Here is a 25,747-nt window from a genome sequence, read left to right as displayed (position 1 = left end):
TTGTCCATTATCTGTGACTTTTATGTTCATAGATTGCTGTGCAAAACGGAACTAGCTTCAAACCTCAACCCTTCCAACGTATGGTTTTGATTTCAGGCCTGAAGCTGCCCATTAATATCATAAGTGTTGCACAGTTGCATTTATTTTTCATGAATGTTTCCAGGAACATTTAGTTTAGCTGAGCAGTGAAGTATTATTAAATGGACTAAATACAAGGAAGGGCGATCCAGATATTTCTGCTTTATCTGCTGCTTGGGATTTTGAGAATACTGGAACATTGCATTTTCACACCCTTTGCTGAATCGTTGTAAAATTTTGGCTCAATCTGAGTTTTCCTTCCTTTGCTTCCAAATATTAACCTGATCTTAAATAACCACTATTCAAAGCAGACCCCATTTGAATAATATATTATGCACAATAATTCAGGAAATGTAATTGATTGCTTTTAGACTATATTTATATGACTTTGCCTTCACAGAAAGAGCAGTTGGAATGTCTAGCTGAATGCACAGATATAAAGGGTTTTTCTGAGCACGATTAAGTATTAGTAACAAAACTATTCTTCCATTCCTAGTTGTTGGAAGTACATCACTGTAAGCAATTTACAAATCTTATTAGGATACAATGAGCACCAGGCAGTTTATATTCTGGTTAAGAACAGCATGCATGAGCTGAGCAGTAGGTTTGAGAGCTAAGCTGCCACTGATGCACGTTCCCACAAATAATTGCTATAGCAACATTGTCATAATGTCTGAGATCTGCCTCCCTTGGGTTTGCACATGAAGTTTTCTTTATGGAGAAACAAAATGCCTTCTCAAGTTGAAAATACACTGCAATGGTGAGGCTATTGATGGCTTTTGCCTTTTTAATTTTTTTTCTTCAAGTAATTAAATTTCAAATGTTGAGAAGCATAATGGAACATTAAGGAAAATCGTTTGCTGTCATAGTGTCCATTCATCATGAAATTCAGCATTATGTGGCTCCTTCCATACAATTAATCTCTGCAAATTGGTGTGATCAGGTGAAGAAATTCACTGTGGGCGGTCTCCCTTAACTTGTGGAGCTTTTTCTTTTCTTCACATGAGTGCTTAGATGCTACACTCATGTTCTGTAGAAATCAATCAAAATAAAGTTCCATAGTTATTATTTCTTTTATTTCAAATTGCTGCACATTGTGATACAGGTTGTGTTTCTGCATATTAGGAAATCTTTGACCTACAGCACTGAAAACAGAGTTGTGCACACACCAGCATCCTTCAGGGACGCTGGTAATGCAGCTTGCATTTAAACAATGTTTTTTGGCCAGATTCTGGATCCCAGTTCCTGCTTTGCAGTGTTGGATAAAACTAGCAAGAATGCCCTGAATGGCAAAGGCTGCACAGCAGAGTAGCCAAGAAGCACTTGCCTGTTTGGTGTCAGAGTGAAAAATGTTCACAAGCATCTGAGGACTACTTTTCTGATGGCTGATCTAGGAGGAGAGGGGTGGAACACTGCTTTGCAGGCAGCTCCTGTGCCCTTCTCCCTTCCAGGCAGCTCAAAATCTGTTCCTCTGAGTTGAAGCGTATTACAGATAATAAAGTTCATGATACATGGGCAACATTAAGTGAAGAGTGTTACTCCATTATCATTATGATGATCAGAGAGCAACAGATGAAATAATTTCAGCCAGGCTCTAGGACTGGTGCAGTGAAGTCTGAACAATGACTGCAAAAGGGAGAGCACCGAGGGCAGCAGAGGACTTCGATCATCCGAGCAGGCTAATTAGAAATCTTTCAGCAGGGACACAAAGGTGAGCAGAGGTTATAAAAAATAGATTTTGCAGAGATATTAGGGAGAAGAGAGAGGTCCCATGCTCCAAAGGACAGACCTCAGGAGAACAGCAGGGGAGGAGGAGGTTGAGTCCCTTGAATGAGACCATAGAATACTAAAGACAGGAGAAATCAATAACAGGCAATGTGTGAAGGTAGTTTTATAGATCTTTGTGCAGATCTAAGGAATCTGGGGAATCTAAGACATCTGGGGAGTCTAGTGACTGCATGTTGTTGTAAAGATGCTTAAAAAAAGGGGGAAAAAAGGAAAAAAAAAACACCTTTGGGTACTGAGGTGCTGTGCTGCAGTGCTGAAAGGAGACAGTATTGAAGTTTCCTTAGACTCATAAAAGCTTAAGAGAGGTGAGTGTAGACTTGAATGTGACCCTTTGGGTCCAGCAGCAGGAACCCAGGGCATGCCAACAGTGACAAACTGCCTGGGTGCCTTTGGTGCAGCACTGGGAGAAGGACTGCAACAGTCTGGTTGAATTCAGATTTTCTCACAGGCTTGCCTGCGTCGTTTTGGTCTCACAGTTTGCTCTCCTGACAGCAGTACATGGCTGTTGGAGGCAGGAGAGCTAAATCTGAGGAGCTCTGCAGTGTAGTGGAGCTTGCTCTGCAGTCAGACAGTGAGATGTCAGCGTGAGTGTAGCAGCTTGTTCCCGTGAAGGGTCTGACACATCCCACTGCTGCCAGCACACGGCGAGAGATGAAGCCATGCAGCTCCCACTCCCCCTCTGCATGCACTGAGCAAACCCATGGGCTGGCTGGAGGGGCATGCCCTGCCCTCCAAAGCTATGCACAAAACATTTGGTCCTTTCCCAGCAAAGTTTATGCACCTGGGAGTTATACCAGTTTTAATTAACTTCATTTATATCACAGTAACATTCCCATATAGACAAGTGACAGACTCAGGGAGTTTAATTATAGACTTTCCTGACATAGCATGCCTATTTAGGGAGTCAGCTGAATGTTTTAGTTGCAACAGCAAGAACTTCTAGGCACCCATCAGAGTTTTGAGTCTGGGTCTTATGAAATTCTTTTTACTTTTAAAGAGGAATCTTACACTATCTTGCTGTTTGCACTCCAGTCAAATGAAATTTCCTTGCTTTTGTATTTGTATTTTCCTTGCTATAAGATGTTATGAAAAGCAGTTTTAACAGATAACTGATAGGTTCCTGCCAGGAAGTGGAAAGACCTTGTGAAAATACAGTGCCATACTAAATAACTGGGGTGTGCATAGATGGTTAATTTCTCATTTTAAACAAGAATCCTATTTTAAATTCTCTGCCATATTCCTAGCTATTGCTCATAATGTAATAATGAAGGTCAAAAATCCAGACTTTATGTGACTTAATAATTTTAACTTATATTTTTTTTGGATTACCTCATGGCAAACCTATCTTTGCAGTATGACTCAGAAGTGTGCCATGCTGCAGTGAGGACAGCGATTAGTACGTAGCCTTAGGCATACTCAAGTTTAAGATAATTCCCTGTGGGCTTGGGCTCTCAGTTTTAAACAATATCACAAGAAATTATGGGCCAGATGCACAACTGAAGTGTGAACATTTTGTTTCTCTGGCACTGTGTGGCTTTACACCAGCTGACATTCAAATATGTTATTATTAATCTGTACTAGCATTTTATTTAAGATGGCATCAGATTGTGCAGACATAAGCCGTGTGAATTAAGGCTTCGTGTCAGACTTGAGTTCTGGCATCCCTTAATTGCTGGGTGTTCATTCCCTTTCACACTTATAATTTTCCAAATCAAATGTTTTGTATCGTGGTTTTCCGAGTTCCTTTCAAAACAAACATCAGAAACCTGTTCTGCTATGCACCACGGAGCTGAGACCCTGAAATGGACTGCTGGAGCCTGTGGATTCACTGGCAGATCTCTGCCTTACACTTATGTCTTTTAAATGATGGATCCCAGTGGGCCAGACATCTGCTGGAAAATTGAAGTCTTTGCTAGAGTGATTAGCAGATTATGATTGACAGTGAAAGGAAAGCTGACATCTTGGTGCCGGCTCCAATGGCTACAAGTCTGTAATCTTTCCAATCTGAAATAATTCCAAGGACTGGCAATAATTCCATGGCTGGAATGCTTTGTCCTTATCCCAAACTTCCCCACATCCACAGTTCTCCATGGTTCTCCATGTTTGCTGATTTACTGTAGCTCTTTTTTCCCTCTTCTTCTCTTCCTTTTGTAATGGTCTGTGTCCCCCCCAGATTCACAGCAGGAGCACAATTTCATTTCTCTTCCCAAATCCTCCCACATCTTATCTCAGTTACTTTTCACACATTCCTGACCCTTCATCTCAATATCCCATCTTGCCATTGTTCTGAGCCTGATTTTTCTCTCCTTCCTGCTCAAGTTTAGCCTATTCCTCCCCACACCCCAAATGCCATCAGCAGCAGTATGGACAGCAGAGGAGAAATTGTCTCCCAGGCCTCAGTTTCTCTCCTTGGTACTGGAAAGCCACAACCTATCCTTTAAAGCCAGACCATATGTTTAGGTCCCAAACCCAAATACCTCCTGTGTGAGACACAGTTTTTCTTAACCTGCACAGATTTCCACACATGTGATGAAAAAGGGAGGTTCCTGGTCAACAATGTGGTTATAAATAACATCTGCTTGTAAATAATATCACAGCCGTCACCTGGAGCATCTCCCAGCTGTGCAAAGCCTGCTGCTTTCCTAGAGCATGTTTCTCACCTGAATTTTGACTGCTCTTATAAAATAAAAGCATCATTAACAAACCCATACACCTCTGTGACAAATGTACACTTTCAGAAACTGTGTAATTATTAGTATCTCTAAAACAGTGGCTTTAATGAAACATATTTTAATTGAAAGGCAATTAGGCATTGTCTTTTTCAAGAGCATGTGTAGCTAACTAACTCTTGTTATTGCTACCAAGTTGTACTTGCAGAATGCAGCTCTTCTGTAGAACATTTCTCATCTCTGAAGAGCTAGTAGGTTTTTTCCTCAGTATATTCCCTGGTCCTGCCATTATTGTTTGAGTTTTTTAATTAAATAATTAGGATAAGGAAATGTGGGAATTTTTTTAGTAGTAAAACTGAGTGCGTTACATTTGAAAAAGCTGTGCTTCAAAGACAGATTTGTGGAGAAAACAGCTTCAGATTTGCTTTGCTCTGGGTAAACCTGTGAAAACCAGTGATAATTAGGGATAAAAAGTGACAAAGGATCTATAGTGTGCCCTCTTGGACCCTAAAAATGTTTAAATTCATTCTTTGTTTAAAACTTGAGGAAGGAAAGTGTTGGCAATAGGACTAGGGCTCGTTTTCCTTCAAGAGAGGAAAACTGGGCTTTAGAGAGGGATACTAATGGTTTCTTGCCTGATCTGACTGACTCAAAATAATTTGCCTTGAGCCAAAGACATGCTCAAATGAACTTGAAGAACATGGTATGGGTAGGTGAGTGTTGAATAGAACATCCCATGTTTCCTCTATTGTCTCAGTCTCTCACTTTTCCGTGGAAGAAGATGAGATGGTTGCGTTACCTAAATGGCTAAAAAGCAGTCTAGTAGGTTAAGCAGTTTCTTACAAAATAAGAAATCTTTTTCCACCCTGAAAACCTGCTAAGTGAGAACAGAGACTCCATGTGAGTTTCAGGAAGTATTCCTTCTGAAGGGCTTTCCTTGCTTCCCCTCTTTTGAGACTTGTAAAAAAATTCCCGTGGATATTAGTACACCAAGACCTGTGACACAATTTAACAGTCAGGGAGACTCACAGTGAGTAAAACTGGCAGTACTCTAATTGTAAAAAAAAGATGGAAGTGTAGTTCATAGTTAGTACCTTTCTAACTTTGCTGTATTTTCATAACTCAGAGAATCACAGAATTACAGAATACCAGGTTGAAAGGCACTTCAAGGACCCACCAGCCCAGCCGAGTGTTAAAAGTGTCCAATGTTGATTTCAGTCATTTCTCTAACTTACTAAAGTTTTGCTAAGAATGGTCTTAAAACTTGTGACTAAATTGCAAAAAAACCCAAAGCTCCACAACAGCAACAAAAAAGGCTACACTAGCAGCTCAATGGTCAATTAAAAGCAACCCCACTTCCCTGACAAAAACTCAAATTGTCAATTCTGAAGTCTTTAATAATGCTATGCCTGAGTTTTCTGAGATAAATACAAATGCAGCAAGAGTCATATTCCAAAAATTCGACAATCTCTGTACATGTGATTGGTAATCCAAGGTTATAAATTAAAAGATTTGCTATCGCCGTTGTAATGTTGCCATTTAATAAGCACAGTCTCTCTCTGAGTTAATACAAAACTGTCTCCTCTGTGTTTTGTGAGTTCAGAATTAATAGACACCAAAATGTTTACTTCAGCAAAAGAGATGGCTAAAAATAAAATGATACCAGAAAATAAAAGCATAATGCCCAGAAACATTTCCCTCGTACTTAGAGGCAAAATAATTTTCTCGCCTAGGAGAAAATAATAGGATTGCATTTCATCAACCGCATTCTATTCCATATATTTTAGGCTCAGTGCAAATGTAAAAACAAAACAAAAATCAAAGTGAATTTTTGTTGTTCTTGCTCTGGAATGAACTATGGTGTTTATGGGAGTGGAATATGGATGTTCTGGAAAGGACCTTGGAGAGAAAGCACGAGAGACTTTTAAAGAATTCACAGATTATCTGTCTCTTGTTTTCAACCTATTTTCATTACCTGGGGGAAATAAGGGTGAAACAGGTAAGCTGAAAAGTAGCACAGCTTCTTCTGATCAGTCTGATCCATGGCAGAACTATGTGTAATTTCAGAATGAGAATCAGCCAACCAAATTATTTCTGGAACCAGAAATGTTACACCACTGTGAATCTAAAAGTTAGATGAGCAAGGAGTAAGGCGGTGACTCATTTGTTCTTCATCCAAGCAGCCATGGCAGCTCTCACAAATGGCACAGTATAAATAATAGGCATTATGCAATTAGGTGCCCGTGGTTTTGGTAACTGGCACATTGCATAGCAGTGCCTGCTCTCAAGAGATAAAGTCCAGTTTGGTGCCACATCTCTTCACCTGTGGTTTTTCTCCTCCAGCATGAGTGGAAAAACTCGTTTTGGGTTGGTTGTGCCTTCATCTTCATGTGGATTGCTCTGGGTCAGACCAAGCTGAGGGGTCAGCCAGCAGCTCCCAAGGGCCCTGAGAGCAGGTTGTGAGCTCCTGTTTCCATCAGCCCCACTGCAGAAGGGAGGGACAGGGCAGGATGGAGCAAAGGGAGCAGTCAGCACATGACAGAGAGCTCATTCCTTGCTCATTCCCAGCCAGCCATCTCCAGTGTTGCCAGACAGAAGCAGTTTTCTCTTTTTACTCTACCTGTATTTCTGAACCAGTCAGAAGCACAACAGTGCCGTACGTGTTTATTTGGAAAGGAAATCAAACCTTGGTACGTTCATCTGGCGCTGCAAAACAAATTTAGGTCTTAATCAATGCAAAGATAATCATGGTGCTGACAGGACTCCTCGTGCTCAGGGGTTTATGGCATGAGCTGGCCTTGATGTGAAGGGTGTGGGAGGTGGACAATTCCCTCTTGATTGCAGCCAGCACTGCTTTGAAGCATTAGTCCAACGTTCATGGTGAATATCAGTTGTTCCTTGATGCAAATATCAAATTACCTCAAAAAATAAACCTTCTTCTCCCATTCTTGGTACTCTGTCACTGTGTGGCTGCTGCTTGCTCTGCTTCCAAGAGCCACAGCTAGTGCAGAATCAGCTTGTTTCAAGAAGTCCAAAGCAGCCCCTGCTGTTAAACAGGGAGTCTTCTATTAAGTATCTTCTTGTAAAGTCTTTAAATATGGAAGAGTGGCCAGTGAAAAATGTATTAATGGAGATGTGTGCATTTTCATTTGTTGCCCAGCTGGGAGAGAAACACAGAAGTAAAACAGTGGGATAATTTTCTAGGCATCAAATCCAAAAAGTTTCAAAAGGGGACAAGAAATGTGATATTTTTAAATAAAATTAATATAGAAATTACTTTTGGTCTACATCTGTGAAACTAACTTAATCCATATGTTGCAGGAGGTAAGGAACATGACTTTACAGGAAAATGTTTGGATTATTTTCCTATTTTTTAATTAGTAATACTTTAATTTTTAATGATTAGTGCAGAGTGCTGCCTGGCTGTCTGTCCAGGTAAAAATTTGTAGCTTTGCCAGCATGTGGATTTTTCAGCTCTGCTCCTGCTTCTTTACAGATGAGATGAGTGACTCTAAGACTTTGACCAAAGCAATTAAATTCAAATTCTGAGCTTAAAGGCACACAGTTTTTTTGACATTATTGTACTATAAATCTGTTTCTCAAATGTATTCACACTGTTTGTGGCAATTTTCCCCACAAGAATTTAGATGTTTGGGTGGAGGAGGGTGGCTGGAGAAATAATACAATAGTCTTTCTGCATGGAATGAATACCGTGGATTTTAGGGTTATTGTGGGGAAAGATAAACTGTCTGTACGTGGAGAGGTGGAGGCTAGAATTGAGGTGACTCTGTTTTGCTGTGTGGAGCAGGTGTGTTCCCCTCACTGCTGGGATTTGAGGACAGAGGCTGAGGCATCATCTTGAGCTTTTCACCTACACCTCTGAGTTTAATTTCTACAGCACTCATTTCACTGACTGAAAGGCCTCATTGTATTTGGTTGGTATATCCTCAAGGTTTCTTTTTTTTTTTTTTCTTCCCTGTGAGAGGAACATATTAATCAAGGCTTTTGCTTTCTCCCAGCATCAAACACTGACAATTCAAGAAATAACATGGTAGTATTAATTAGATCACAGCCAGTTTTGAGAAAGTGTTTCGATTTTCAGTTACTGTATTTTCACATTACAGGGTAATAACATGTCAGCAGTTAGCAAAAGATTTAATAAATATTGTGCATGTGCTTGAAATATTAGCATTTTAATACCCATGTCCAGAAATAACATATTTCAGTAGCACAGTGCTGAGATAGTACTTTTTGGATGTGGGTGGAAGAGCAGTAATTGATGCACATGTACTTGTTTGACCTATAGCAGGTTAAGTACAACGTTCCAGGCAGTTGTCTAAACAGCAAATCATCTAGGGCTGATATTGCTGTTACATCACTATTGCCTCTTTCCCAGCAAACTGCCTCATGCAGTGGCAGGTTATTAACACCAGATGAGGAGTACACCTGATTAATGTGACAGATTGGAGTTTCTTTCCACAACTGTCTCAATAACCAGTCACAAAGTCCTGCTTCATACACTGAGAATTAAATTCAAATTATGCAGTCTTGGCTAGAAGATTGTGCAGTTAATCCCAACCTGAAAAATGAAATCTGAGTTTTTCCACATGAACTCTTTTGTGATGTTTCATACTCTGTTGGTTTCTGCCAGCACTCCCATTGATTTAGGTTACTTTATTCCTCCATTTAAAGGGGAAAAAGGGGGGAAAAGGAATATATGCAAGGGATTAGTTTTTGGGAAAGTCTCTCTCTGCCTCAGAAATTAATGTGTCCAGTACAAAAGAACAAAAGGACTGCTCCTTTATGTAGGTATTGCATGAACCATATTTTTCAAGGAAAGTTTGCCACAGCTAATGAAGAAGACAGTAGTGTTTATCTGTTGGGTTTCCAAAACCTTTCTTTATACCGTGGCTGTAGCTATATAGGCTTTTGCCAAATAGAAGCAGGTCTTTATGTTTAAAAATCACTTGTAGCTGATTCTGTCTGAACTAAATTGCAATTATTTGAATAAGCTTTGTTTTCAGGAGGAAAAATGAAGCAAGCAGAGATGATAATTAAGCATTACAGAAAAGGGGAAAGGGAGAATTAGAGGTTTAATTTCCTTGTCTACATCTGAAAGTATGTTTTCAGACAGTCATTTGCTAACAGTCATTGGATTCTTACCCATTAATCTTCACATAATCATGTCTCTTGATATTACCTCCCCTGTACCCTTTTGCCACCTCGTCTCCTTTTCTCCTGTGACCTCACCAATAATTTTTCACTTCCTTTGTTAGCTCCCCTCCCAAAACAACCCTGCTCCATCTTCCCCTGCCCATGGGTGCTGCCTGCCTGTCCTCATCTCCACGCTCAGCAGACGGCTCCAAACACGTGGAGTTTCCTCTGAGAGGCTTTGCAGCCTCGGCAGTGCTCGCAGGCACCATCTGTTCCCAGCATCTCCTTGGCCAGCCACAGGCTCCTGCCTGGCTTTCCTGTGCCTGCTTTCTTTCTGACCTTCCTTCCTGCTCTATGGGAGCATAATTTTGGGGAATGTGCTAGATCAGAGCCTGTGTGTGACTGCCAGCGCCTCTCAGCAGCATCCTCACCTGACCCTTCTCATCCTCTGCTGCCTCTCCCACTCGTTTGTTGTCCAAAATCAATCTCAAAGCTCCTCAGAGCAGAACCTTCGCTTTCCAGCTGCCTTTAGCACCAGGCACAACAGCGCTGGTCTCTGCTATCATTCAGCACCACGGCTGTACAAATAAATAAGTGTAATTCTGAGTTACGCAGTTGAGGTTCTCATCTGAAATAATTTAAGGAGCAGTCATAAGGGGTTGTGCTGGTTATAATTCATATAATAATTTAGGACTGCTAGTTTTTAGCTATTGTGTAATTTGGATTTGCTTGCAGTTCTCATTGGATAAAGTATATTATTGAACAAGAAAGGAATAAACTATATTCAGAGTAGCTGTAGGGTGCTATGATTTAAAGGAGAGCTGGTGCCATACTACAGCAGAAAATATGCAGGATCCATTATACTGTTAATGAATGCACAGCTCAGATTGCTGATTTAATTTTTAGGTCATATTTCTCTCATACCCTCAGGTGTAGCAGACTTCATACATAAAAACGGAGTAAGTTGGTGTGTATTTAATCTCAGTCATGCAAAAAATGAATAATAATTAAAAATTACTTCCCTGTTTTGTTTATTCATTTGCAAGTATTTCTTTTAATGGCATACCATTCAGAGAGCACTTTTAGAAGGGCACAGACATATTTTCTGGTACTGGTTTTGAACCAGGGATAGTAACCTCTGAGGCAGCTTGATATTTATCCATAGCTACAGATTGTCACTGCATTTAAGCCATGACTACAGCGTCATTTTTTCATCTGGCCAGGAGCTTTCTTGAAAGAGTCACCATTTCCTTCCTCAGGCAAGGTGGCAGATTGGTGGTATTTTAAACTGTCTCTTGGCTGAGAGACAAATCCCAATTTCTTTATTTTTGCAAGCAGACGTAGCTGATGTAAGCAAGACCTATTCCTGCAGGGGCCACACCCCTGAATAGTTGTCAGAAGCAACATTCTGCAATGAATTCTAGTTTTACTAAATGTGGAATTTTTTGGCTCCATTTTTTCATTGCCATGTTAATTGTAAGCTTTTTTGATATGTGTACAGATATCCAACTTTTTGAGAGTCCACATTTCACAGTGGACTGCATTTTAAATCGTACAGTCATAGCTGCAAATTGAATCTGAAAAATCTCAGAAAATGCACAAAGAAAAGAAGAAGCAATTAAAAGAAATTCTGCCTGACCTTTTACGCTGTACACCTGCTATTTTAATTTTTTTTTTAATTTCTAACAACTGGAGTATCACCTATTAAATGAATTTGAACAACTCATCCAAGACACATTCTAATCCAATCTTGTATGATGATGATACCAGTTGGATGTTATCCTATTAGGCACTCACTGTAAATAAGGGATTTTCCACTGACTTTTAAATCCTTGATTAATGAGAATGCTTGAAGCAGTGTCCTGTAAATTTGCCATAGTGCTAGCAACAATAGCAATTCACTTAGGAGAACTGATTTGTTTTAAATCTTCCCATCCAAATTAAAAAGCATGAGGAAAAGATAATGTCAAGTCAGTAAAACACATTACTCTATCTTGCATTATTGATCTGCACCCCATGGCTGTCTGACAACATCAGCTCTAAATTCTGCTCTCTCTTCAGGTAAATTCATCAGTCAGAGGTCTTCTGGAGAAATAACTCCAGAAAGTAACTGGCCCAGAGTGCTTAATTTATGTATTCTCTATATTCTCTAGTGCTTTAGCTAATTCTGAATCCCATTTTGAATTCTGTCAGGCAGACCAATAGCTTTCATTTGTAGTTTGGTCACTGCTATCTCACCTGCCTTTCACAGCTCCTTTGCCCTTTTCTCTGAAAATATGTATGAGTAGCAGCAAAGGGCTATTTGGATTTGGGGAAAGGGGTGAACAGGGGCAGGCTGTGGCATGTCCTTTAATTGGTACTAAAACTCAAATTCTTCAGATATTTTTCTGAAGAAAAACACTTTTCACATCATCTTATCACTTGGCTTCTTATTCAGCCACTGATACTTGATTATTGCTTACAAGAAAATGAGTTTTATACCAAGTATTGACTTTGAAACACACATTACTTCCTTTAATATGCTGAGACATAAATGAGGTCTTTCTCGACATTCTATATTCACATTTATTTAAGGAATTACTCATTTCTGCACCCATAATATGCATGCATTTTTATCATTCAAGAACAACCCTTTCTTCTTGTAGAAGGATGAATACTCTTTCTATAGATTGGAATTAATGTCAGTTTATGAAGACAGTTTTGACACTCTCTTATAAGTAGCTGAGCAAAGTATCTCTCATACATGAAAATACTTAAAGTGCATTATTCTTCTGGTGATTTTGAATTATCATAATTTTGGATGTTCCACAAATTGAACAAATAAGTAGAGTTACCTGAAGTCCTACCATGCTGTCCTATATCAAGAGTAATCAGAGACACTGCAATAATCCCATCAATCTATTTGATAATTTCTTCTCAGATCACCCAAGTTACAAGAGTGACTCATCTGTGCATGGGCCAAAGCACCCCTAATCAAAATTCCAGTCAGACCAGTAGGTCTGAGACCATTTCTTGATGTGACTTTTGGGTGTGCATGTGATCCTCTCTGTTAAATGGTATTTGTGTAGAGCTGAATATTGATAAATATTCAGAATTCCAGCTACAGGTTATAAAAGTACTGTCTTGTCCAATGTTGTAGGCAAAAGAAAAAATTTGACACTGGGGCTTCATTTACCAAGTTGAAACTCTTTGGGAGATGCATGAAACTCTATGAACTTATTATTATGTTTTTATACTTAATGGTTGGGGGGTTTACAGTACAGAGATATTTTCTTATGGGCAGGCTTTGTTGGTTACTTGATTATTTCTTCTTTATATTAAAAAAAAGGTATGTTTCCTCAAAGAGACCAATCTACTGGTTTTCAAGCTTAAATGGTTGTCATCTAGGGAAAAGAAATGGACATTGGAAATTCAAGAGGGTCTTTGCAGCTGGCTTTTGTTACAACTTTGGTTTTCTACATGGTAGAAATGAAAGACAACTAGAAAGCTTTTTTTAGGGTATTTTTTAAATTTTGCAAATTTGCCAACTAATTTTGGCAGTATTTCAGGTTTACAGTTGTTTTCTCTAGCTACAAATTTTCTCAGCTATAAGGAAAGATAATTTTTGTGATTATGGCATGCAAAGATAGCTGTTGTCTATAGCTTTTTTGATTACCTTCAGCAAGTTACTTCATTCCGTTATGCCTCAGTCTTTTACCTCTAAAATATATGATGATTATTATTATGGGCTTTTCTTTGTTAGGCCTCACATATTAATGAATGTATTCCTGTATCACTTTCCTACTTCAGAGAAGTGCTGAAAGCTTATATTCATTAATATTCTTGAAGCATGACAAAGTAAAGCCTATTACTGTAATATGCTTCGCTTTAAAACTCTGGTTAGAATAATAATGATAAACAGCATTGCTTAGCCTTTGGCCCTGCTGCACAGCTATAAAATTTTTACATCTTCAGATTTAAACTGATGAAGGAAAACTTTCATGCATTTTATGTCCCTCCTCTATACCCATGGAGAGATAAAGGAAGAAAGTTTTGCATTCACTAAAATGGGTTGTTTGCATATTTATCGTACATGAATTCAAGAATGGCTTTTTGCCTCCTATGTCCTGAGCCTCTTGTTTAAATATGATGTAGTATTTTATTCTCTCCATGCATTTCCTTCAGTGAGGTGAACAGAAGTTTGAAATGGACAGTTATGAAACGCCTTGCCCATAGGAAAAGTGTCTTCCCAACCTCTTTAGTAATTTCTTGAGTAATGACCAGGTGCATGACAGTTCATATTTCCCTCCTATTATTTCCCTGAATTACTGTAGATGTTCTTATTACATTTCTAAATGACTGTTCTCAGAGGTGGCTTGGAAAGATGTTCATTTTTTCATGTTGACTGATTGATTGTCTCAGTGTTTCATTGTATATCTCCTTGTTCTTGCACTGTGAGAAGCAGTAGATAGGAATTCCCCAGTTCTTTTTTGAACTTTTATGTTATATTTTACCAGACATCCCCTGGTTTGTCTCTTTTGTCTTGATTTATATAATTTCTTTATACAAAAAATTGTCCAAATGCATTTTGGCCCTGGGATGTAATCATAGCACTCACACAATACTTCACTTATCTAAGAAAATAAGAAGTTTTCACTTATTTAAGAAAATAACATAATAATTTCTAGCATATATGCATTTATTATTGTTTTCTTTCCTTGACTTTCTTTTCATTAAGTAGTTTTCAGCTCAGTGAGAGATATGTTTGCTTATTTTCCTTTTTTTTTTTTTTTGACTCTACATCTGAGAAAGCAAGTGCAGTTAATGGAGAAAACATCACTACATTTATAATAGTTTTAACAGCTGCACTGCAGGCAGTTCATTATTTTGACTTGTATTTTAATACTTTCAGTAATATCGTAGTAGAGATATTGGAGATAAAGAGGGAAGACCAGCAGCCTCAATATACATATTCTCTCCTTCTACTTTCTGTCCTTATTACAAAAAAAAAAATTAAAATGTGTAAGCGCCCACACTGGATATCTAACACAATTCTAAATCCTGACAAGTGCAAATTGAAAAGCAAAGTCCCATTAATACAGAGTTGGAGAGTGTCACTGCACCATTACACTTTAAGTCTGAAACGCTCTGGGCCTTGCATAAATTCAAAAAAAAAAAAAAAAAAAGAAAAAGAAAAAAAAAGAAGATATGCTGGTGAGAAACTTACAACATGTTCAGTCAATTCAAGTCCATCTATTTGACTCTGATTTTCTTTGCAGGCTACAGATGACATCCTGGTGGCCTCGGCTGAATGTCCTAGCGATGATGAGGACATCGATCCCTGTGAGCCGAGCTCAGGTGGGTTAGGTTAGTCAACTTTTTTTATTACTTTCTTTTCTTTCATATTTGCATGCTCCAGTCCTCCAGAGCAGCAGCTAGCAGGACAGTCCTTTTGTGCATCACAAGGAGAGGTTGAATTGGGCCCTTTCTACACGTGGTGGCAGAGAGGCAGAGTCAGCTCCAAGACACCAGATGGGATAATCTGAGCAAAGTTATGGCTTGGCTGAGGACCTGAAGGTGGACTAGGAAGGGCATTCTAGGGCCCCTGCCACTGTGTTGTGATAAAGCAAGTGCAGCTTCATTTAGCAGGAAGGTGTTGCTACTTTTTGTGCCTTAAGCATTGCCCTCAATAAGATAAAAATATCATATTGAAAATGTCATGTTATGTCATAGAACCGTAGAATGGCCTGGGTTGGAAGGGACCTTAGAGATCATTTACTTCCAATCTCCCTGATGTGGCCAAGGACACTTTTCACTAGACCAGGTTGCTCAAAACTCCATCCAAACTGGCCTTGAACACTTCCAGGGATGGGACATCCACAGCTTCTCTGGGAAACCTGTTCCAGAGCCTCACCACCCTCACAGGGAAAAATTTTTTCCTAATACCTAATCTAAACCTAGTGTCTTTCAGTTTGAATCCACTTCCCTATGTCCTGTCAGCTCCTGTGAAAGTCCCTCTCTATTTTTCTTATAGGCTGCCTTCATGCACTGGAAGGTAGAGTTGGATTCATTTTTACTTCTGTTAGTGGTATGAAATTTTGTATAGATAGAGAAAACCTGAAGACATAGACTAAAACAGTCTCAAATTTCAAATTTATGGGTTTTTCTCAAGCCAAGCCTATTCAGAGTGTATGTTTTAGTTATAACCAGAAACAAGATATTTTCATATTCTAGCATTTTTCATGAAACAAAAACTTGGTAGTGTTTTGGCCACGTATTTCCTATTCCGCTGAATAGTGGAGATTTGGTAATAATTGTCCTCTGTGAAATAATGGGAAAATTTGGGTTGGAAGAGGCCTTTAACTATATCTAGTCCCAAACCCCTCTCATGGGCAGGGACACCTTCCACTAGACTTGGTTGCTCAAAACCCCATCCAGCTTGGCCTTGGACACTTCAGGGGATGGAACATCCACAACTTCTGTGGGAAATCTTTTCCAAAGATTCAATTATGCTCAATTATGTTTAGTTAAATACTATGTACCATCTCTAAAAATCCCAACATTTATCATTGAAGTGAAAGGGCTGGAAAACTTCCCATCCTTTAAAATAACCCTAGACAGTCCAATGAATTATTCCTGCTTCTTTGTTGGTTTGGTTTAAGGTTTAGATTTCCTGAGTGAACAGCTCATGGTAACATACAAACATAGCTCAGTTTTCCTTAGAATTTTCCCCAGAATTCCCTGGAATTCTGTGCTGTTTGGTAGCACACACACTGTTAGTTGTCTGAGGTAATTGGGTAATCTTTGGTGCTTGCTACTTCACTTAACAGTAAAAGAATTAGGATCTATTTGTTGTGTAGCAACATATTTAGCTCGAGTAGAAACCAATTTAATTTGAGATTAATATATTAATGCAAATAGCAGCTTAGAGCCATTTTAGTATGATGCCAAAATCTGGGGCAGGAGAAATGTCTACATAGCCCTAAGACAAATGAAATTTTTCTTCATATGCAAATGCATGGTTCCTATTTTAAGTCACAGAGCTTGATACCCACATGCAAGAATTATTTACCTAAACTGAAGTAAAGGCATACATGACTTGTGTCAGTGTCTGACAGACCTGCAGGATGGCACTTGAGCTCTTCCAGGAACCAATTTACAGATTTGATGACGATACCTCAGGATTATTTTCTTTCACTTTCCAATTAAAGGATTTCAGAGTAATTTTCAAAATTCCATTAAACTGAATTATTGTTCTTAAATACAGTTTTGTACCTCTCAGGGAGATATTTCACTCAGAGAAGTCTCAGACATTATGATCAAGATATTCAGGGTTTTTTTTTTCCTTGCACCTTCATTCTCATTTACAAATTCTTGAGTTTAGCAAGACTGTCCTGTCCAGTATGAGTCAGTGCAGCAGCTCTTATGGCTCTGAGCTCATTCATGCCAGTTGTTTCCTTGCTGTAGTTAACACAGCCAGTGCTGTTCAGTAGATAAATTGACATTTAGGAGGGTGTTATTTTATTTTATAAGGTAATTTTAAAGCAATATATTGGTTACATAGCACTAAATAATTTTCAAAATCACCTGGGTATTAAAGCTGTATTTATATTTTCTCAGGCTTACAGCTCACTGAAAGCCAATGAAATTTCAGAATAATTCTTCTCTGAGGTAGTTTGAGCTCTGGGGCTGCAGTGTTTGGTAGTCCTGAGCCGTGCAGAGTCATTTAGCTGGTGGGTGCAAGAATGGGAGAGGTAAAATGGAACTTTCTGACAGCTTATTGCTTCTGTCCAAACTATGGTCCAGGAAAGGGATGTGAATGTTAGTCTTTCAGAAAAAAATTGCCATTTGCTTTACATGCTGGTGTTCAGCTTTCCTGTTTTAGCTTAGTATTCATCACACAGCTACACTTCTCATTTTTGTTTATTTGAGAATGGTTTTACTGTTTCATTTGTCAGATTCCAACTGCTACTGCTTTTTTAAAAAAAACCCTGTGGATTGGCACAGAAATTATGTTCTGCATAATCCCAATTGTCTGGATCATTTTGTCTGTCATTCTTCTCATCAAAATGTCATTCGTCCTCCCACTCTCAACTTTTAAAAGCTGTTAATTTGCCTTCATCAGCCTTGTCATTTTATCATACTTGCAAATACCTGAGCCAAAGGGGTTACTGAAGTTGTAACTTCTGGCATATCAGTCTCTCTGTTTTAGTCTTAGTCACTTAGTGTTGTGAATAACCTTTTTCCATGAATAGTCAGGTAGGCATTGCTCAATCTCCATAATATTGCAGTCTCCATGTGGATTTGAGCTGCTCCTAACAGCAGGCTGGAATTCAAGGAGAGAAGCACAGTGCTGTTGGCAGTGAGAGCCTGATGATTGTTTTTCTTTTCAGTTGGAATAGGAGATACAGAAGGATTTGTCCCTCCATTTAAAATATCCCCATTGCTCAGTTCAGCTTTTCCCCCTCGACCCTTTTCACAAACCAGGCTGGCTTCTCCACAGCTACTCCTCAACGTCCTCACTAATGATGGTGAAACTTATCTATCCTAACAAGTAATTCTAGGAGGCTGAAAGTACCATGGTTAGGGCTGTTTTACTTTTGTGTTTTCACTTCAGAGGCCATAGTTTGAGATCCTTCAGCAAAGGAATCCACCTCATGGCAAGAGATGATGCGCTCAGAGCTGTGTGGTCAATACTTTTCTACCAAGAATCCAATGAAGGGATGGCCAAAGCCCCTGCAATTTTATTAACAGAGCCATAACTCAATATTTCTGTGGTGACTGGCCATAATATGCCTTTTTCTAACCAGTGTTCTCAGCTCCAAATGTGAGTCTATTCAACAAACAGTTTGAATATGGTACGCCTATATCTCATAGAAAATCCTGCTTATCCAGGTTTTACTAATTAGCGAGATTTATGCATAAAATAGGGCTTTTTTTCCTGGTACAAATATGTTGCAGTTTGTAGTGGCTAACAAGTCCCACTCTGCCACCACCAGCTTTGCTTTCTGTGCACCTGTCTGCTAAATAATAAATGGAAAGATGCAATTTGCCACAAATTTCATATAGGACATAAAAATGTAAACCCGATTAGGAGCTGCTGAGCAGCAATCCCATCATCTTGTCTGGAACATAAAGTCACAAAAATTATAATTGCAGATTTCATTGTGGTATACAAACTGCTAAATGTGCCATAATTGGATGAAGTCATAACAAATTTATTAGCATGCAAAACTTAGTCAACATATTTTTTTTGCATTATGTTTTGTGCAGTAAGGCAACAAGTATTGCTTTCACAGCCTCTCCACCTTCCCCTAAATACCAGCAACAACATGAAGATTGAGGATGATTATAATAATAATAATAAAAAAAACAGTTTATATGTCCTTAACTTCATGTTATGGAGGAAATAATAAAACCTTTTCATTTTGTAGACAAGTTACAAAAAATTTTACTGGTAACCTATCCAAAAAAAAAAAGAACCTGGGACTGGGACAATTTACTGATTTTACATGAGGAGTTATAAAACTGCAGGTGGACAAATTGCCATTCTTCACATCAGGACTGCTGTTCCAGCCATTGCTGAGCTCTGTAGAGAGCTCTGATTTCTGCTGAGTTCCAGTGAGCGTTTGTGCTACACAGCTTATTTGTTCCAGTTACTCTGGGCTGGTATTTTATTTGTTAGCTATTATCTAACCACTTCTGTAGCTATTGAAATGTTCCAAAAGGCAGAGAGGTCTGAGCTGGGTCAAATGAAGTGAAATGACTGAGTTTAATGGCAGGGAAATCTCAACCAGGAAAAAAGTCTTACAATTTTAGACAAACACACAAATAGTTCTTTTTCTGCAAGTGAATTTTAAATCTTTCTCGAATTTGTGACTCAAAAGAGGTTTAAGCTCACAATTAGGTTGAAAGCTTCTCTTACAGCCCCAGTTGTAATGGGATAAGTAGAGGTTTTAGTGGTCTTAAAGCCAGTCTATTCCCTGGTCTTGGGAATTTTACCAGAAGGTAACCTTCAAAGTGAAAGAGGGCTTTTTCCTCAGGTTCAAACAAGTGTCTTTCAGCTGCTGGAACTCCCCAGGTTGCAACCAAAGAAAATGCTACTTCATCTCTTGATTTGGCAGTTTTTGGCTTCCACTTCCCAGGCCAATGTTTGATTGGTGGCAGATCTTGTCCTTTACCATTCTGTGGATAAAAAGAATAATCAGGACAGAGTTCAGTCAGGTTTAACAGCTAGTAACACTGGTTAGCTTTCTTGGCCCTAATTCTTAATTCAGAGGGATAAATGAAATAATTTATTTTCCTATATTATTAAGAAAGAATGGTTAATAGGATAGATGTTTCTGAGCTGATCTTTGAGCAGATTTTTAATTTTCCTACATGTTGGCTGGATTAATTGCATTGCAGAAAACAACTGGTGACAACCAGAAATCTCCAGAGCACCAGTTTGGTGAGAGAGTGAACAAGCCACTGCTGTAGATGACTCTTAGAGAGCAGCCACTGCTTTGGGGAAGGCTTAGTCCTGTGAGCAGAACAGTGTGGGGCTTTACACCCCATCATTACATCCCACCATTGATACCTGTTTTTCTAACAGGCAGAGCTGTGAAATACAGATTTGTGAGTGTTTTATGCTCATTATTAGAAGTTTTGCTTTCTTTTCCTGTCACGAATTACTGCGCTGTATTCCTGGTGCATCTGGCAGCAAGATAACATTGCAGTAGGAGGTGAAGTGACTCCTATAATTTATACATCACTGCAAGTGCCCTGTTTAATGCTCTACATGGAATTCATTGTGCAAGAAGCTGAAACAAAGAAAAATAAAATTACAGTTAGTTCATAGGGTTACTGTGTTCATTATGGCTTGAGACATAAAGGGAATATTTGTGCCTCAGTCCAATTATCCTGTAGTTCTATATGCATTTCCAGTGCCAGAAAGATCACTGGGTTGTCTTGAATTAGACTTTTAAAGTGTTTAGATGTGATACACATAGTCATGTCTGTATAAGCTACTACAGGGTGAAAACTATGCTTTATTTACAAACTTACCAAGTGTTAGCATTTACCATGGCTGTGCATAAAAGAACTGAGGGGATTAAGATATAGATTAATCACCCTTCAATTAAAGATAAAATACTTTTAAATTTATTTTAAAATAAATTATAAAGCCTTCTCCAGAGGAACAGAAAGTAAATCCTGAAGTTTTCCAAATTATTTTATTGTTCACTAAACTATTTCTTTGTCAACAGGCTGAGGTCCTAGTGCCTGTCGTAGTGAATTACAAACATGGCATTTCTAATTTGAATTTGATAAAAAAAGATGTTTTTTTTCCTAATTATCTAAAGAAGTGAGGTTAAAAATCATGATTGATCCATTGTGCCAAAGCTGACCTCTACTCTTTGCCAGCCATGCCATTGAAACTTGGGAATGCTGAGCAGAACTGGAGGTTTCCAGCCACTCCTTGGGATTTTCATGCATTCCTAGTGTTAGACAGAGGAATATAGATGGATACAGGGGAGGTGGCTTTTTTCCCTGCACACAGTGGTTTTCTAGCAGCGCAATACCAGCAGCTCAGTGTTCTCTGTGGTAAGAAATATTGACATCAGCCTGCTGTAAATCACACAAGGCTCTCTGTTAACTCGCACAAGAGCCTCTCTGCCGGTGCGTAAATGATGGACGGTTTGGCTTGGGTGTGAACTTTGAGGGTGCATTCATATCCCAGGCATATCCTTGCTAAAGCTGGGTCTTCTCACTTCTATAAAACATGGAATAGTCAAACAAGGATGGCTGCTGGGGTTTAATCACAGCTAGCAAACGTTCAGAGCGCAAACGCTGGTGTTGTTATTTGTGCGGAAGCACAAATCAGGATTTCATGCTTCAGACGTACGCAGACAACATGAAAGGGCAACCCTTGGGCAGAGAAATTTACTAAGTGGCAGTTGTTAGTCCTGCTGTTACATGTTCAGTGGTTTGGAGTTAGACATCTCCACAGAAAGGACAAAACTGAGTGGCAACATTTTGAGTAGTTTCAAGAAATATTCTCTTTATGAACAGTAATTCAATAAAAATGGGCGCATTACTCAATGTGCCTGAAGGAGTGTCCAGAGAAGGGGTCTGTTATTTTTCTTTCTTTTAAATGTGTAAAAGACAGTTAGTGAGTCAGTTCTGAAGGTATTTACAGGCTGTGATGCTGCTGTGATACCAGGACTGAGATGTGCACGTAGAGAAGCAAACCAGGCCCTCCACGTCACTCATTCACAAATCCACTGACTTTGGTGGAATTCCTTAGGTTTTTCAGTACTAGGAAATTCCCCAGATATTTCAGTGATATGTCCATGAATATCACATCCTTTAATTCAAGTTAATTGAGGACTTACTTTCCTGGTTTTCCCTAGAAAAATTTGCAGGAAAAACTGTTGCTTGTATATGAGCAGTTGCTTGACCTGTTCTTTTTTATATTCTCAAAAAAAGAACCTGTCTTACAGATAAGGTATTGCATAGACCTTAAAAATTAATTGTCTGTGAATGCAGTTGTTTTGTCAGAAATAAAAAAAAAATGAAATTAGATCTATGTCCATGCTCTCTTCAATAAAGCAGACATGGTTTTCAAGCCCGGTATTCAAAATTTTCAGTAATAAAGCACATTAAGGTCCAGTGGCTGTGCAGGTATCATTAGTAAATGGAAATAGGTTCTAGACAGTTCTAAATCTTTTGTTATTCTTTGTTGTTAGCCATAGAAATAAAGATGTCTGTTCTTTGACATAGTGGAGTGTTTCCACCATTTTCAAAAACAGTGTAGATCTTTTTAATCTGGAACCAGAGAGTCACTGAATTGAAAAAGAGCCTGTAAAACAAATTATGTTTACTGAAAACAATGAAATAAGGCCAAATATAGATGATGTGGACTTTCAAAAACATTTTCCACAGGTGAACTTCACACTGTGGATGAAAAATGCAGAAAATGAGTAAGATAGTAATTGCAAAATGGAGATTTTCAGTAACAGGCATGTAATTTATTGACTTGCCTGAGACGCTTGTTTCTAATTCAATAAGGAATTTTGGAAAGACAGAGGATTTACTTGCACAAGGATGAAGTAGAGAGATGATTGAATCTAGAACAAGTTCCATTAATTTTCATGTTGATCTGCTTAAAAAAATCATAAATTAAAGTGTATAATCCTAAAAATTTGTCCTTTAAATCAAGTTTAAAGTTAGGATCAGGAGTGCACATAGACTGTTGAATAAATAAATGAGTTCTAGTTTGTTTGCAGGTAGTCTTATGTGTTACTGGTGCCTTGATTGATGAAACTTCATTGTTTTCCTTGAGCTACACTTCATTCTGGTTTGATTTGCTACATCTAGCGCTTATATTTTCTTGCAGACTGTGGACACTATACTGAAACTGTTTCCTGTAGCTTTGTAATGCATATGCATTGAACTTCTTTTTGTGAAGGAAACTCACTTTTCCACAGTACTGTTTTTCATCCTTGTTTTCATGAAAAGCATAGAAAAAATACAATATTTTGCAGAGGTAGGAGAAGGTTTATAGCCAAAATACTGGCCTGAATTAGCATTGTATTGCTCAGTTGCTATGGCAAGGCTTTCTCAAACCAAGCTTGAGCAATCAGATGTTAAACCAGGTCTTTCAAATTCTATAGGAAATTTCTAATACCTGATAAATTCAATTAATGTGGTGTTCTAGAGTAGTTGGTGCCTGCCAGCATCAAGTTCTCAATGCAGTAACCATCATACCAGACTGCTGGCAGTGAACTGGTTTGCTGACCCCTCTGCCAGAGCAGAGAAACAAGAACAAACTGCAAACTTCTTGCTGGTGTTTTCTAGCAGCCAGTGGAGTGTGAACACCCATGAGCTCTTGCCCACCTAGCACTAAGGATGCTGCTACTAATTTTCAACCCCTTGCTCACAGCTAATTCAAACCTCTGCCAGAAGCACTGGGGTATTGTGGTGTGTGAGTTGTGTGATTTGACAGCCTGCAAAGTGGTAGGAGAATGCTGACAAGTTTGAGAACTAGGTATTCTCCAAGGGTGTTGCTCATAAATGGAAGCAGGAAAAATTCTTGGCAAAAGTAACCTATAATGAGGGTGCATGTACCTGAAATAGTCTAACCTTAGGCTATCTCCTTCTGACTACATAAAGAGCTGAATGAAACCTTCTTCTGCTGTGTTGACATGCTATTCTGTATAGGTTTCAAAACCAGCAAAACCTTCTCATGAGGTTAAGGGCTATGGTCTAGATCTGGGACTTTGATGGTTTAAATGTGAACTGGCTTCAACAGTAGCCTCAGATCTAGAATACATCATATGTTGTGACTGTACCCTTTAAAAAGTTTTAGAAAAGAGAAAAAATGAAAGATGAAAGAAGTGAGAGCACAAGAATTATATTCTGAAATGAAAAAAAGCTTTATAGAGATCTCAAATCTTTTTCCCTTGTGCCAACATTAGAGACACCAGAATTGTTTTATAGACTATAATGAGAAAAGCAAAGAAAAACAAGGCAGTCTTATTAATTTTAATAATTTTATCAGGAGAAAAAGAACATTAATTACATCAAATGTAACTTATATCCATCCTGAGTTCCATTTGTCTTTCTCTTCCCATTCCCAGAGAAGCATATATGGTTTAGGCAGTAATAGGATTCAGGCTGAACAAGTGTAGCTGCTGAATCTGAGCCTTTGGGTAGCAGCAGTAGTTCAGTATTTATAGCAGCTGCACCCCCAGTGTGTGTGCAAGGATATTCTGGATGTCTTGAAAGCCTGGCCCTTTCTTCTCCCAGGCATGTTATCAGCTTTGTCAGTAATGGGTCTGACTTGATGACAGTGTTTGCAACAAATAGAATGCTCTGCTTTCTGCTTCAACATTCAAGCCATATATATATATAATGTTTGAGGCATAGACATTTATCTCTTCATGTAGTAGCTGCTTAGTGAAGGAGGAAAATCAGGGAATCACCCACAGTTGTGAGATGAATGTGGGTGTCTGCACCTCCAGCTCATTTCATGAGCAAGGATCCTTCCACGCTCTGCAGGCCAAGCCAGCAGATTCCTCATGCTTTACAACCACATTTTGGTATTCTGCTCAAAACTGGTTCCCAGATAAGGAGGTTTGGAATTTTTTTGCCTTTTTTTAAAATGAGATGACAGTGTTAAAAATAGCAAGCAATGAAACCTTGATCTGGCAAAGCTCATAGCAAAACTTTTCCTGAAGTCAGCGGAGCCCAAATGTCACAGTTTTGGTTCAATGCAGCCAATCCTACTGTTAGCTGCCACCAAAAATTTATGTTTCCAGCGTCCCTGCTCTTTTCTTGCTTTAACACTAAGTCTTCAGGGAGCAAGATCAGCATGCAACTCACTGAGCAAATGATCCCAGTTCAGCTGTCTGAACTGGTGGCCCATAATTGCAGCAGCTTACCTCTAGCTTGAAAACATGCTGTCACTGGTGTAAAATGTCTGTTTTGTCTTCCTTATGTTTTCCTATTTGAAAAAGCTTCCCCCCCTCCCCATGTAGGAATACTTCAATTTAAAATACAGACTAACTACTGGCTCTGCTAGTCAGTCAAAACTTCTGAAACAAAGTACCAAATTACCAAAGATTTCTCAGAATACGCACAAAACCAGGAAAATAACTTCACAGAGAAAATAAATAAGGAGAGATACAAAGCTTGCTGACAAATATAGAAGTGGGGAGAGGTAGGACACCTGAACTGGTAAGAGAAGATAGAATCCTTGTTTGTAGAGAAGGAATACTAAAAGAGAAGCAATGCAACTGAAATGTTAAAATATACTAATAAAGAGGGTAAAACCACAGGGATGAAGGCTGTTAAAAACATTAAGTGATATATTGGTTTGCATTCCCTTCTTTGGCTAAAATTAAATTTAGTTTTGTGGAAAATATTTTTACAAAAGCTTGTTATAAAACTGTGAAACATTCCCCTCAGCTCTGCAGAACATAGTAACCCATAAAGCCCACTGATTTGGTATTCCATCAATTGGCACTGTACAACCAACTATCCTATCTCCCTTTAGACTTGTGATGACATTTTAAAAGGTTGGGAAAACAACCTTC

The 25,747-nt window shown here is 38.7% G+C and overlaps 1 protein-coding gene across 1 annotated transcript in view; it reads left to right on the top strand.

Moving 5' to 3' along the window:
* NRXN1 (neurexin 1) overlaps positions 1–25,747 on the top strand; it is a 667,470-nt gene that overhangs the window by 633,433 nt on the left and 8,290 nt on the right. The window contains exon 17 of the mRNA XM_084203402.1: positions 14,948–15,026. Coding sequence (XP_084059528.1) covers positions 14,948–15,026 — 79 coding nt within the window. The remainder of the gene's footprint in view (positions 1–14,947; positions 15,027–25,747) is intronic.

Source organism: Fringilla coelebs (genome assembly GCF_963513975.1).
Source record: "Fringilla coelebs genome assembly, chromosome: 3".
In the NCBI taxonomy this organism is placed as follows: Eukaryota; Metazoa; Chordata; class Aves; order Passeriformes; family Fringillidae; genus Fringilla; species Fringilla coelebs.
This window is presented reverse-complemented; position numbering and strand designations above follow the sequence as displayed.